The 16316-nt window shown below is 40.7% G+C and overlaps 1 protein-coding gene across 1 annotated transcript; it reads right to left on the bottom strand.

Annotated features, from left to right (window-relative positions):
• Positions 1 to 8369: 8369 nt before the first annotated feature.
• On the bottom strand, positions 8370 to 15499 carry rd3 (retinal degeneration 3, GUCY2D regulator). The gene is made up of 2 exons (XM_063055047.1): positions 15204 to 15499; positions 8370 to 8661 (listed from the first exon to the last, which is right to left on the bottom strand). The coding sequence occupies exons 1-2, from the start codon at positions 15497 to 15499 to the stop codon at positions 8370 to 8372; spliced, it is 588 nt and encodes a 195-aa protein (XP_062911117.1).
• Between the last annotated feature and the right edge of the window lie 817 nt (positions 15500 to 16316).

Below are 16316 nucleotides of genomic sequence, written 5' to 3'. Positions count from 1 at the left end.
CATTGTGATTGATCATTGAGCATTCCATATCACAGGTGGTGCATGACCTTTTTTTATTCCACATTCTGCCTTTAATTTCAGCCCTTATTGTGGAAAGTAAATGTTTAGAAAGTGGATGAATTACCTGTGTTTTCAAAAAGCTATAGAATCCAGAGGAATGTGGAGAATGGTCAAATGTTGTGTTGTCTTTTTAGACAATAATACACACATTCTCGAAGCTTCTGTTTGGTCATCTTGTTCATTACATATGTTCAGACATTGCTTAGATTCACGTGGATTTTTATGGACTGCAAATTCACTTTCCAAGGATGCATGAAAAGAGCTACTTTTTAACCAGAGCGGCAAACGAGGTGTTGAAGGCAGAGATTTGCGACTGTTTTTCTGAGTTGAGGGGCAACCAATCAGCAAGCGGCAATGCGTATAAAGAGCCACCTTTTAGTCAAGTCCGCGTTCGAGATTTAAAAAGCATAGCTTCGAGCCAGTTTTCTCTCAGTTAAACAATCCACACCAGGGGTGCGTGAAAAGAGCTACTTTTTAACCAGAGCAGCATTTAAGATTTTGAAGGCAGAATTTCGCGGCAGTTTTTCTGCAAATGGAGCAGCTATTCTTGTGAGTGTGCCAGTGTTTAGAGTGGCTTTGGCTGATCAGGCTTGGATGAGGTAAAAAGATTGTCTTGTAAGATTCTCATTCATTCTCATTCTCTATCTCTATCTCTATCTCTATCTCTATCTCTATCTCTCTCTTCTCCCCCCCTTACTTGTTCATTCCTCAACTGTTAGGACATACCTGTAGTAGATTAGTGAGAATGGCTCTAATGCCAGTGTTTTGTACTGTGTGTGGGATGTGGGAAGTCTGGGAGACCTCCAGTCTCCCACATAAACACACCTGCACCAGGTGCGCCAAGCTGCAGCTCCTGACAGGACGTATTAAGGAACTGGAGCTGCAGCTTGATGACCTTCGACTCATATGGGAGAATGAGGAGGTGATAGACAGGAGTTACAGGGAGGTATTCACCCCTAGGTTGCAGGAGACAGTAAATGGGTGACCGTCAGGAGAAGGAGGAGAAATGCACAGCCAGTGCAGAGTACACCTGTGGTCACTCCCTTCAATAGTAAGTATACAACTTTAGATACTGTTGTGGAGGAGGAGCTACGGGGTTGGGAGCCACAGTGTCCGGTTGTCGTGCTGTGGCTTGCAAGAGCAGAAAGGTGAAGAGGGAATGTAGTGTTGATAGGAGATTCCTTCGTCAGAGGAACAGTGACGTGGTTCTGTGGGCACGGAAGAGACATCTGGATGGTATGTTCTCTCTGTTGCCAGGGTCAGGGATGCCTCGGATCGAGTCCATGGCATTCTTAAGGGTGATAGTAAGCAGCCAGAGGTCTTGGTACACTTTGGCACCAATGACATATGTAGACAAGGTGACGAGATCCTGAAGAGAGATTTTAGGAAGCTAGGTAGAAAACTGGAACACAGGACCACCAAGGTCATAATCTCGGATTGCTGCCTGTGCCACATGCCAGTGAGGGGAAGAATAGAATGATTTGGCAGGGGTATGAGTGGCTGAGGAACTGGTGCAGGGAACAGGGGTGAAGATTTATGGATACTTGGGATCTCTTCTCAGGAAGCTTTGACCTGTATAAAAGAGATGGGTCACACCTGAACCCAAAGGGCTCCAATATCCTTATGGGCAGGTTGGCTAGGGTTGTTCACTGGGCGTAAACTTATTTGACAGGGGAATGGGAACCAGAGTGATAGTGCAGAAGCAGGTAGTCAGTTTACAAACAGAGGCCATGTGTAGTCAAAATTGCAGTCAGCAGGATGAGTTGCACTGTAAAAGGTGGACGAAATCAAAAAGGGTGAATACAGGTCTGAAGGAATTATATTTAAATGTGTGCAGTATAGGGAATAAGATAGATAAAGTTGTAGCACAGTTGCAGGTTGGCATGCATGATGTTGTAGGTATCACTGAATCATAGCTGAAAGGAGGTTATACCTGGCAACTTAATGTCCAAGGATACACATTGTATCAAAAGGACAGACAGGAAGGCAGAGGGAGTGACGTTGCTCGGTTGGTAAAAAATGAAGTCAAGTCATTAGAAAGAGGTGACATGGGTCAGAAGATGTTGAATCATTGTGGATAGAGCTAAGGAACTGCAAGGGTTAAAAGACCCTGATGGGAATTGTATACAGACCCACAAACAGTAGTAAGGATGTGATCTACAAATTACAATGGGAGACAGGAAATGCATGCCAATCGTGATGGGATATTTCAATATGCAGGTAGATTGGGTAAATCAGGTGGTTGCTGGATTCCAAAAGCAATACTTATGAGATGGATTTTTAGAGCAGTCTGTGGTTAAGCTGACTAGGGGATCAGCTATTCTGTATTGGGTGTTGTGCAAAGAACCAGAACTGATCAGGGAGCTTAAGGTAAAAGAATCATCAGGAGCAAGTTCTCATAATATGATCAAATTCATCCTGAATTTTGAGGAGAAGCTAATGTCAGATGTATCAGAAAAGGGAATTACAGAGCCATAAGAGGAGAGTTAGTCAGAACTGATTGGGAAAGAACACTGTCAGGGATGTTGGCAGAGCAGCAATGGCTGGAATTTGTGGAAGCAATTTGGAAGGGACAGGATACATACATCCCAAAGAGGAAGAGGTATTCTAAAGGCAAGATGACATAACCACAGCTAACAAGAGAAGTCAAAACCAAAATAAATACCAAAGAGAGGGCATATAATAGACCAAAAATTAATGAGAAGTTAGATAACTGGGAAGCTCTCAAATATCAACAGTAGAATGCCAACTAAAAAAGTCATTAATCAGGTAAAGATGGAATGCGAAAGTAAGCTAACCAATAATATTAAAGAGGATACCAGAAGTTTCTTCAGACACATAAAGCATAAAACAGGTAAGAGTGGATATTAGAACGCTGGAAAATGATGCTGGAAAGGTAGTGATGGGGGACAAGGAAATGGCAGAGGAACTGAGTAAGTATTTTGCATCAGACTTCATGGTGGAAGACACTAGCAGTGTGGTGTAAGTTCCAGGTGTCAGGAGGCATGAAATGTGTGAAGTTATTATTACCGGGGATAAGGTCCTTGGGAAATTGAAAGGTCTGAAGGTAGTTAAGTTACCTGGACCCAATGGTGAACACCCTAGGGTTCTGAAGGAGGTGCTGAAGAGATTGTTGGGGCATTAGTATTGATCTTTCAGGAATCACTAGATTCTAGAATGGTTCCGGAAGACTGGAAAATTGCAAATGTCACTCCAAGAAAGGAGGGAGAGGGAGAAGAAAGAAAATTATAGACCAGTTAGTCTGACTTCAGTAGTTAGCAAGATCTTGGAGTCAATTGTTGAAGATGCCACTCCGGGGTACTTGGAGGTACATGATAAAATAAGCTATAGTCAGCATGGTTTCCTCTAGGGAAAAACTTGCCCGACAAACTGTTGAAATTCTTTTGAAGAAGTAACAAGAAGGATAGACAAAAGTTGATGTTGTGTATTTGGATTTACAGAAGGCCTTTGACAAGGTGCCAAACATGAGGCTGCTTAACAAGCTACGAGCCCATGGTGTTACAGGGAAGATTCTAACATTGATAAAGCAGTGGCTGACAGGCAGGAGGCAAAGTGTGGGAATAAAGGGAGCCTTTTCTGGTTGGCTACTGGTGACCAGTGGTCTTCCACAGGGGTCTGTGTTGGGACTGATACTTTTAACACTGTACAGTATGTTACTGATTTGGATGATGGAATTGATGGCTTTGTTGCAAAGTTTGCAGGTAATACAAAGGTAGGTGGAGGGGCAAGTAATTTTGAAGGAGTAGAGAGGCTACAGAAGTACTTAGGAGAATAGGCAAAAAAGTGTTAGATGGAATACAGTGTCAAAAAGTGTATGGTCATACACTTGGGTAGAAATGAAAGGGTTAACTATTTTCTAAATGGAAAGAAAATACAAAAAACTGAGATACTAAGGGATTTGAGAGTCCTTGTGCAGGATTCCCTAAAGGTTAATTTGCAGGTTGAGTCTGTGGTGAGGAAGGCAAATGCAATGTTAGCACTCATTTCAAGAGGACTAAAATATAAAAGCAAGGACGTAATGTTTAGACTTCATAAAGCACAAGTGAAGTTTTACTTGGAATATTGCGAGCAGTTTTGGGCTCCATATTTTAAAAAGTATGTACTGAAACTGGAGAGGGTTCAAAGGAAATAATTCCAGGTTTGAACAGCTTGTCATATGAAGAGTGTTTGATGGCTGTGGGCCTGTATTCACAGAAATTCAGAAGAATATGGGGTGACCTCATGGAAACCTATCAAATGGTGGGAAAGGCCTTGATAGAGTGGATATGGAGAGGATGCTTTCTATGGTGGGAGAGTTAAGCCTCAGAATAGTGGGGCGTCCTTTTAGAACAGAGCTGAGGAGAAATTTCTTTAGCCAGAGTGTGGTGAATCTATGGAATTCTTTACCACAGGCAGCTGTGGAGCTATATACATTTAAGGCAGAGGTAGATAGATTCTTGATTGGTCAGGGCATGAAGTGATTTGGAGAGAAGGCAGAAAATTGGAGCTGAGAGGAAAATTGAATCAGCTATGATAAAATGGCTGAGCAGACTCAATGGGCCAAATGTCCTAATTCTGCTCCGATATCTTATGGTCTTATATACACTTCATATTTTGTGAAATAGTAATCTCCCGAGAACTTAATGCAAATTTTTATTCACAGGGTTAACAATGAACACTAGGATGAGTGAGTGTTCAGGATATTCACTCTAGACAAGGTGTTATTGTCTAAAATCTAATTATTGAATCCAATAAATGGAAAGTGTAAGATCTAATAAAGTATCCGAAATACTAGTAATTTCATAGAACTTGCATTTTTTTCATGTTATACTCTGCCTCAGATGTGGTCCTGAATCTGTATTCTTTCTGTTCGACACTCAGCATCAAAGTCAAGTACAGATTGCCAGCATTAAATAAATTATTGTTCTATACCAAATTCCCTCATAAGTTTGGGGTTGCACAGAGAAATGCAGGACTAATCTATTGGAAACAATACAAGTTTCAGGAGGTGTATAAAGTTTTATTAACCAAAAGTTTGATCAGTGTGTTATTATTAACTTTTGTAAGAGCGTTTTCATCCCTATATCCTGTAATTAATGTGAGAGATAACAGAACAGAGGAAAGTACATTTTGAACCAAATAATAAAGAGACTGTGGTATGTCCCTGAGAATTACTGATTAATTTATCATGGCAATCAGTAGACAAAGAATAAAAATCACAGTGGATAGGTGCTCATGCATATTTTGAAGTGAGGAAGGGTAACTAAGATGATCTCTTGAACCTCCCTTTCCAATGAAGCAGGTAAAAGGTTATTGGCATGAAATAAAAGTTAAGTTTCTTCTTTTTTCCATATGTATGATTTGTAATGTTTTAAGAATATATAAGGTTACTTTATCTTTTAGAAGGTGAAGTGTACAATTTTTTGATGAAGAGTAATTGGAGAGGAATATATATGTGCAAGTTTGTGTGTGTGTGTGTGTGTGTGTGTTAAAATTCAGTTAAAATGGAGTAGGTCAGCAATGCATCACCAGACACTAAAAAAGAAGTTGACAGTTTGATATCGGACATAAAAATTGAACAATTGGAGACCTTTTGTAAAGATACAAAGGAAGCAATAGCAATGTAGTAGGACGGAATTTCAACAATAAAGCATATTGGTTTATGCCTTTAGTTCATTGGCCTTAATGTCAGCCTGATAATATTATGACCTCCACACAAAAGGAAAGGAAAAATATTTTGAGGGACAGCTTTGCTAAGCTACCCTCCTACATCTAAGTGCACACCTGTACTATACTGGTATAGGAGACAGTTGTATCGGAAACTTACTGGATGAAAATATCCAAACAGTTTGGAGACGTGTACTTAGAAATGCTGAGAGGAAAAAATGAGTGTTCAAGTTCCATGTCATTCCTCTTTTCATTTTAACTGCCACATTGGATCAATAAAGAAAGATGGGTTCAGTCATGAACATTTCCATTCTAATTAGGATCACGCTGACAGAAAGAAAGCATGCAAATAATCCCATTAGTCTGCCTTCTCCTGAGAACTTAAGTAATTGCATTATATAGCTTAAAGCAAACAAAAGCATGGAGCTGAAAATCGCTTTGACCTGCAGGAAAGCAGAAAAAGGCATTATCTTTTATTTAGAGATAGATAGGTTATGAAAACTAATTTTAAAGATCTGCATTTGTATAATTCTTGAATGCACTTCACTTTATTCCATTGTGTTTTATAATAGCACAGGTATCATTAAATCATACATCTCCAGTTTTCTGTGAACCCAGCATTACAAAACATCTGTTAATAATTTAGCCAACAGGTGAAAAATAGTCATTGCTACTATGAACTCCAGAGATATTGGATACTGAATAAATAGTAAGAAGCTAGACGTTCTTCTATTATATAACAACATTACCAAACAAGGTGATTGAAGACCTGCATCATGTTTAGCTTTGGATCTCCAGTTCTTCATAGATATCTTAGTTTGTTGCTGTATTTTGCTCAAGTGCACTATTTTGCTATCAATGCCACAAAATGCAGAAATGAAGTCCAGGATGTCCAGCCCTGAATTTCTTCTCCTTCTCTTTGGAGGTACAGAGAGGAAGTGAGGGGGAGCAAGTTGGTCACATACTTTATACATAACCTATCGTTGCAGGGAAATTTGGAGGAACTGAAAGCATTAATCTGATAGGTCGTGTATCACTATACTGTGTCACATGTACCTGCTCATTAATGCAAATATCTAATCAGCCGATCATGTGGCAGCAACACAATGCATGCAAACCTGGTCAAGAGGTTCACTTGTTATTCTGACCAAACATCAGAAGAAATGTGATTTAAGTGACTTTGACCATGGAATGGTTGTTGGTACCAGGCAGGGTGGTTTGAATATTTCACAAGCTGCTGAATTTTCACACACAACGATCTCTAGAGTTTACAGAGAATGGTGTGAAAAACAAAAAAAATCCAGTTCTGTGGGCAGAAGCACCTTGTTAATGAGAGAGGTTAAAGGAGAATGGCCAGACTGGTTCAAGCTGGCAGGAAGGTGACAGTAACTCAAATAATCACGCATTACAAGGGAGGTGTACAGAACAGCATCTCTCATCGCACAGCACGTCGAACCTTGAAGTGGATGGGCTACAGCAGCAGAAGACCATGAACATGCATTCAGTGGCTACTTCAATAGGTACCTCCTGTACCTAATAAAGTGGCCACAGTGTATATTGTTCATATAGTCAATAAACGTTCTGTGTCCTACCCCATTCCTAGCTCTAACTTGTACTATTTGAAGGGTTTAACATTATATTTGTAGACAGAGAAAATAAGACTGATTTCTAAATGAAAATCACTTAATTGTTTGCATTGTATTATTCATTGCAAAATGTATTCCAAAGGTATCAATAACAACAAACATCACATTTCATTAGTGACTGTGCACTATGTAAACCTGTTTGTAGGAAAACGTTTAAAATACCATTGGATTATTTTTCGTAGATGTCAAAACAATTGTTTCATAGTGTATGGTACTACACGTTCATAAATTAATAATTCATATCTGAGTGCATAGGCACATGAATTTATATTCAACAGAAAATTATTTAAAATTAGACTTACAAATCAGTGTTGTGTGTTCAACATTTTTGTCAGAAACCAATTTCACTTTCAATTTTACTACATTCTGAAACAGGTAATTCAGAGTCTCATCTGCAAGTCTACAAGTGCAAATTTGAAGCCAGTGGGCAGGCAATATATATTTCTAAAAGATTGATTGTATATTAGCATAATGTACAAGAATGACTATTCAAAGTCCTTACTATTATCTAAAATATTAGCTTAAACTGAGTTCCCATCAGGGCAGATGGAGAATTTAAATTCAAGTATTTAATTACATTTTGAAATTAATAAATATAATCAGTAAAAGTGATCATGATATAAAAACCCAACTGTTACAAAATCCCAACTGATTCTCCAATGTCTCTCCAGGTTAGAGGTTCCCAGCCTTTTTTTATGCCATGGACCAATGCCATTAAGCAAGGAGTCTGTGGATCCTTTGGGAACCCCCACTCTAGGGGATGAAATTTGCGGTTTCTCCCCAGTCTGCTCACTGTGTGATTCCAGATTCACAGTAATACAGTTAACTTTAATTCTTGTCTGAAATGAACTAGCAAGACAAGAACAACTGGAGAAGAGTTTGCAATTTGATCCCACATCATCTGAATGGCTAGTTCAAAGAAATCAATCCTAAATTGAGTGATTAAATATATTTTATTGACTCTATACAATCATATAAATTAGGTTGCACAATCCATTAGAAGTCTTTAATGGTCTTGAACTCTGGCATGCTCCACACTCGTCTGGCTGATATGAAGCTTTGCTCCACATCCTCTGAAACTGTCTTAATATTACTGCTGAAGGGATAGATCCTTACTCGAGATTTAAACGCCATCATGCTCACTGTCCGCTTCTTGCTCCATTGCCTAGTCAGGTTCCTTGTTTCTTGATCTTCCTTCATTCTCCCTATGGCATCCTGAAGAACGAATCGGAATAACTGCACCACCTCCTGCACCTCTGGTTCATAATTCTCAATCAATTGCCGAAATCTGCACACCAAATGAATATCTTAATTTAACCCATACACTCAACTAAAGTATTGGTCAAAGAGTGAATACTTGCTGCAGCTCCTCAGAATCATATATTTGCAATGGAACAGAAGGACAAGATCATTCAGCCCTTGAGACTGTTCCACCATTCACTGAGAGAATGGCTAACACAACCACTCATGTTTTCCCCATATCCTTCGCTGCCTTCAATAGATTTTGTTGAGCAATCTTGGAATTTAAATCATCAGTTGAAAGGAATTACAAATTTCTAGTTGTTCTTGCAGATAAAAGTGTTTCCTAAATTCACTTCTGAGATGACAGATTCTGATTTTTAGATAATGGCAGCTTTCCCAACTGGCTGAAATGCTTTATTTCTATCTATCTCTTAAAATTTTTAGAACTTTATTTAAATCATCTATTAACCTTCTAACTTCAAGGATTTATAGCCCTCCTTTCTGAAATCCCTCTTTGTAATTTGAAGTCTATGACCACACCCAAGCTCCCACATCTCAAACCCCAGAACCTCCCGTGCCCAAGCTAGCATTCCCAAGGCATGTCATTAGAACAACTCACAATGTTCTGGGCGTGGCCAAACCAGGCTTTGAAATGCACAACTGTTTTAACAAAGTATGGCAGAATGAATGCAAAGGTATTGTTTTTTATGGCTCAAATGGCTCACCATCTCAAAATATGGGATTGGCCATTAAGGGCGGGACTTTAAAGGATTTCTTCACCAAAACGGGCATCAATCCTTGCAAGAGGATTGGAGAAGTTCAGTCATCAGGGCAGAGATTTTTAGATAATAAGGGAATCAAGGCAAGTTACTGTGGAAAATTGACACTGAGGTTTAAGTTCAGCCATAATTCTACTAAAGCAGCAACTTGGAGTGAATGACTTAATCCTGCTTCAATTTTATTAGCACACATTTATAGTTATAAGCAAACATATAAACCTAAAATAAAGTAATTTAACAGATAATGATCAGCTTCTTGTTGCCAAATCGTTTGCCTGTGTTCATTATCTGTTTTCACAAAACAAAAAGAAGAATAAATATTTAATAACCATTTGGATCAAAGTACTAAACGGTGACCAGCACTTTGGAGACGTATCACTATACAGAATGAAGAATCTTTTATGTTATTAACAGAACAAAAAAGAAAAGCAAAATTAAATGAACTTCTTTATGATATAACTACAGTTATTGGTATTTTAAGTATGAATGAATTCCTGCTACCTTGGATGCATACCTGTCTAGGAGCCATATAAAAATGCACATAGATGTTCAAATTTCTGAATTATAGTGCTTTGTATGATTGAATCTTCTGCCCTTGGAAAATACCTCTATGAATAGCACTATGAAATTATCCACCAATCATTTTTATAATGTATTCACTTAACTAATTGTTAAAATAATTGGTTCTGATTCCAACGATGGGACTGTTGAAAGAATGTCTATACTTATACCAAGAGTAGAAAGATGGTAGCAAATGTTACTTGTTACCATGGTGAATATGTAATGAAACATTGCTCACTGCACTACAATGACATAACAGAAAGTCCCAAAACCACTCATCTTCCCTTGCTTGACCATGAGACTGTTAAACCAGTCAGTGAGAGATTTTGAAACAAATTTGCCCAGAGATGTAATGTTTTTGTCGAAGTCTGCCCCAAGCAGCAGTGTAACATTGTGTTCTACAGGCTGCTCCCAATTACCCCAAACCACAGCCGGAGAGTTATCAACTCAGTTAAAGATTGACTCAGCACTTAATGTTCTTCCAAGGAGCCGTCCATGACTGAATTTTGCAAGGCACAGGACTATATACAGACGCTTGATGCAGCCACTGCTTAGGTTCAGTGAGGAGAGGCCTCAGTTTAAAGAGCTTTAACACACTGAGGAGTTGGAGCCCATATTGAAAAGAAGCCTCACTGCTTTGTTGTGGAATATGTGTTAAAGGGCAATTCCTGTCCATTTGATTCAATTATGTAAGCAAAATTATCTGTCTTATTATGAATAGTGACATGAATAAGTTAGAAACATAGAAACATAGAAAATAGGTGCAGGAGTAGGCCATTCGGCCCTTCGAGCCTGCACCGCCATTTATTATGATCATGGCTGATCCTCCAACTCAGAACCCCGCCCCAGCCTTCCCTCCATACCCCCTGACCCCCGTAGCCACAAGGGCCATATCTAACTCCCTCTTAAATATAGCCAATGAACTGGCCTCAACTGTTTCCTGTGGCAGAGAATTCCACAGATTCACCACTCTCTGTGTGAAGAAGTTTTTCCTAATCTCGGTCCTAAAAGGCTTCCCCTCTATCCTCAAACTGTGACCCCTCGTTCTGGACTTCCCCAACATCGGGAACAATCTTCCTGCATCTAGCCTGTCCAATCCCTTTAGGATCTTATACGTTTCAATCAGATCCCCCCTCAATCTTCTAAATTCCAACGAGTACAAGCCCAGTTCATCCAGTCTTTCTTCATATGAAAGTCCTGCCATCCCAGGAATCAATCTGGTGAACCTTCTTTGTACTCCCTCTAAGGCAAGGATGTCTTTCCTCAGATTAGGGGACCAAAACTGCACACAATACTCCAGGTGTGGTCTCACCAAGGCCTTGTACAACTGCAGTGGTACCTCCCTGCTCCTGTACTCGAATCCTCTCGCTATAAATGCCAGCATACCATTCGCCTTTTTCACCGCCTGCTGTACCTGCATGCCCACTTTCAATGACTGGTGTATAATGACACCCAGGTCTCGTTGCACCTCCCCTTTTCCTAATCGGCCACCATTCAGATAATAATCTGTTTTCCTATTTTTGCCACCAAAGTGGATAACTTCATATTTATCCACATTAAATTGCATCTGCCATGAATTTGCCCACTCACCCAACCTATCCAAGTCACCCTGCATCCTCTTAGCATCCTCCTCACAGCTAACACTGCCACCCAGCTTCGTGTCATCCGCAAACTTGGAGATGCTGCATTTAATTCCCTCATCCAAGTCATTAATATATATTGTAAACAACTGGGGTCCCAGCACTGAGCCTTGCGGTACCCCACTAGCCACCGCCTGCCATTCTGAAAAGGTCCCGTTTATTCCAACTCTTTGCTTCCTGTCTGCTAACCAATTCTCCACCCACACCAATACCTTACCCCCAATACCGTGTGCTTTAAGTTTGCACACTAATCTCCTGTGTGGGACCTTGTCAAAAGCCTTTTGAAAATCCAAATATACCACATCCACTGGTTCTCCCCTATCCACTCTACTAGTTACATCCTCAAAAAATTCTATGCGATTCGTCAGACATGATTTTCCTTTCACAAATCCATGCTGACTTTGTCCGATCATTTCACTGCTTTCCAAATGTGCTGTTATCATATCCTTGATAACTGACTGCAGCAGTTTCCCCACCACCGACGTTAGGCTAACCAGTCTATAATTCCCCGGTTTCTCTCTCCCTCCTTAATTATTCAATTGGTCTGCCATGTCCTTGCTCCCCATAATCAATTCACCTGTTTCTGTCTGTAGGGGACCTACATTTGTCTTTACCAGTCTTTTCCTTTTTACATATCTATAAAAGCTTTTACAGTCCGTTTTTATGTTCCCTGCCAGTTTTCTCTCATAATCTTTTTTCCCCTTCCTAATTAAGCCCTTTGTCCTCCTCTGCTGAACTCTGAATTTCTCCCAGTCCTCAGGTGAGCACTTTCTCTGGCTAATTTGTATGCTTCTTCTTTGGAATTGATACTATCCCTAATTTCTCATGTCAGCCACGGGTGCACTACCTTCCTTGATTTATTCTTTTTCCAAACTGGGATGAACAATTGTTGTAGTTCATCCATGCAACCTTTAAATGCTTGCCATTGCATATCCACCGTCAATCCTTTAAGTGTCATTTGCCAGTCTATCTTAGCTAATTCACGTCTCATACCTTCAAAGTTACCCCTCTTTAAGTTCAGAACCTTTGTTTCTGAATTAACTATGTCGCTCTCCATCTTAATGAAGAATTCCACCATATTATGGTCACTCTTACCCAAGGGACCTCTCACGACAAGATCGCTAATTAACCCTTTCTCATTGCTCAAAACCCAGTCCAGAATAGCCTGCTGTCTAGTTGGTTCCTCGACATGTTGGTTCAAAAAACCATCCCGCACACCTTCCAAGAAATACTCTTCCTCAGCACCTTTACCAATTTGGTTCACCCAATCTACATGTAGATTGAAGTCACCCATTATAACTGCTGTTCCTTTATTGCACACATTTCTAATTTCCTGTTTAATACCATTTCCGACCTCACTATTACTGTTAGGTGGCCTGTACACAACTCCCACTAGCGTCTTCTGCCCCTTAGTGTTACGCAGCTCTACCCATATCGATTCCACATCTTCCCGGCTTATGTCCTTCCTTTCTATTGCGTTAATCTCTTCTTTAACCAGCAACGCCACCCCACTTCCCCTTCCTTCATGTCTATCCCTCCTGAATATTGAATATCCCTGAACGTTGAGCTCCCATCCCTGGTCACCCTGGAGCCATGTCTCTGTGATCCCAACTATATCATAATCATTAATAACAATCTGCACTTTCAATTCATCCACCTTATTACGAATGCTCCTTGCATTGACACACAAAGCCTTCAGGCGCTCTTTTACAACTCTCTTAGCCCTTATACAATTATGTTGAAAAGTGGCCCTTTTTAATGCTTTCCCTGGATTTGTCGGCCTGCCACTTTTACTTTTCTCCTTAGTACTTTTTGCTTCTACCCTCACTTTACACCCCTCTGTCTCTCTGCACTGGTTCCTATCCCCCTGTTGTGAACTAACCTCCTCACGCCTAGCCTCTTTAATTTGATTCCCACCCCCCAACCATTCTAGTTTAAAGTCACCTCAGTAGCCCCCGCTAATCTCCCCGCCAGGATATTGGTCCCCCTAGGATTCAAGTGTAACCCGTCCTTTTTGTACAGGTCACGCCTGCGCCAAAAGAAGTCCCAATGATCCAAGATCTTGAATCCCTGCCCCCTGCTCCAATCCCTCAGCCACGCATTTATCCTCCACCTCATCGCATTCCTACTCTCACTGTCGCGTGGCACAGGCAGTAATCCCGAGATTACTACCTTTGCGGTCCTTTTTCTCAACTCCCTTCCTAGCTCCCTATATTCTCCTTTCAGGACCTCATTCCTTTTCCTACCTATGTCATTGGTACCTATATGTACCACGACCTCTGGCTCCTCACCCTCCCACTTCAGGATATCTTGGACACGATCAGAAATATCCCAGACCCTGGTCACTAGTTCTGTTGGATCACTGTACAGTTAATGAATAATATATGTATATTTTGGGAAAAGAGGATATTCAATAACAAATACATGTCTTGCACAAATCACTGCATCTCTTGCAGAGGCAGAATGATGTAACGCAATGTTTTCCTTTCTATGACTTAAAAGGGGAATCCCTGAGCGAGTCACTGTGCAGTTGTCGAAGCTTAACTCAGACAGGTCCACTGTAAAGTTAGCTACTTACCTTGTTATTCTCATAGCGTCTTGCCAGCCCACCACCCCACAATAGCAAACGTCACTTGTCAAAAATGTGTGCCCTGCCCTTTGACACCCTCCCACCACATGTTCATACACATCCCCATACCATCACCTATGCTACCGTAACTTACCCTGCCTCTACTTGTTCACAACCCTCACTATTAACCTTCAAGTGCAAAAGCACTACCCCACCCTCTGACTAACAAATTTCTCCACTAATACCTGATTGCAAACGCTCCCCTTTCTACTGGTTCCCAGCAGCCAAGTTACCCAGTCCTCATCGCACCACCTCCCCAGCAAACAGGCGTCTGATTATTTCCCAACATGAAGCTGAGCATCTAAACGCTATCCTTTTTTGTTCCATTATAAACTGCAGCATTATAAATTCAACACATTGCCATGACACAGTCATCAGACTGAAGAAGCAAGAACATAAACTCTGGAGGTTATGAACAGCAGATTAGGGAGAGTAGTTAGCAGAGCAGAAAGATGGAATCAGCTACAGGGTACATGGAATGCTGCCCAAAGGTGGACAAAGTGTCACCAGAAAAGAAACAAGTTGCCAAAGGTTGAAGAAGCTTATAAAAGAAGACAATTTCAACAAAGCAAACCATCACACAAAGCAATCCCGATCTCTCACTAATTTTCCTCTTAAAACCACTTCTTCATACTTTCCCGTTAACATTCACCCTCGCCCTCATTCCACGTTCTGCTCGTCACTTAGTCGTTAAAGGTAATTTATTGTCACCAATAGCCTGCTAACCCGCACAGCTTTGGCTGTGGGAAGAAGCCTGAAAACCTGGAAGAAACATTGTTTATTTGGCTGTAGTGGTCATGGAGAGCATGCGAAGACAGAGAGGGCACCAAAAATTGTGATTGAACTTTGGTCACTAGAACTGTGAAAAGATGGCTCCATTCACCGTACCACTGTGCCTGCTTCTTAATCAGTTTAGTTCATCCAAAGGAAGAACCAGACTTTCGTATAACAGATTAATATCACACTGTAGCAACATTACCTAAGTACCACTGGTCCACAATAAGAAGGGTGGATTTTGGAACATGCTTCTTCAAACTCTAGTCTCTCCCCAGGAGTCAAATCATAGCTGTGTTGAGGATGGCTGACCAGCCAACTGTAGTCCACACCTGTTTTTATTCTTCTATACTCATCCTCTCGCTCCCTTTGCATCTTCTCAGCTTGTTTTATTTGCCAGCTAAGCTCCATCATGAGGGTCTCCATGACCATCTCTGTAGGGTTCCTCTGCGGGAATCTGTGATAGGGCTCGTTCCATTTAAACCATGAAGATATTGACATTGTTCACTGGTGATGTTGTTCTCTGAAAGTACATTAAGGAAGATTTAGTAATCTGCATGAGTTTCATCCTAAAGTCACACAAGCTTTAATAATTCTACCTTAACCACTAAGGGTGATCATAATAAACAAATGCTGAGTGATTCTCTAAAAAGGAATTAATCTACCAGTTGCAATGCTGGAGGAGGAAGTCTTATACAAATGTATACAATTTCTTAGCACCTCTCTCTTAAGCTATTTGATGAAATAATGGATGGGTGGATGTGGGAAATACCTAAGCACAAGAGGTTCGGTAGATGCTAGAAATCCAAAGCAACCAGATGAAGAAATGAATAGAGGTATCAGAAATGGACCAAGTTAATTTAAGGTCAGGGTGGGAGTTGGAGGCAAAGTTGATAGGCTCCCTGGTAGTGTAGCAGTTAGCGCAACATTATTTCAGCTTGGGACTTCAGAGTTTGGAGCTCAGTTCCAGCATCCTCTGTAAGGAGTCTCTGTACATCCTCCTCGTGGAATACATAGGTTTTCTCCAGGTCCTCCAAGTTCGTCCCACAGTCCAAAGGCATACCGAGTAGGTTAATTAGTCATTGTAAATTGTCCTGGGATGAGGTTAGGGTTAAATTGACCTTCTCGGCGGTTGCTGGGCAGTGTGGCACAAAAGGCCAGGCTAAATAAATAAAAATAAATAAATAAAATGCTGGAGGAAATCAGTGGGTCAGGAAACATCTATGGAAGTGAATAGATAAATCATCAAGACTGGAAAGGAAGGGGTGAAGATGCCAGAATAAGGCAGTAGGGAGAGGGGATGGCGCACAATCTTTAA

This window comes from Mobula hypostoma, chromosome 8 (genome assembly GCF_963921235.1).
Source record: "Mobula hypostoma chromosome 8, sMobHyp1.1, whole genome shotgun sequence".
Classification (NCBI taxonomy): Eukaryota; Metazoa; Chordata; class Chondrichthyes; order Myliobatiformes; family Myliobatidae; genus Mobula; species Mobula hypostoma.
This window is presented reverse-complemented; position numbering and strand designations above follow the sequence as displayed.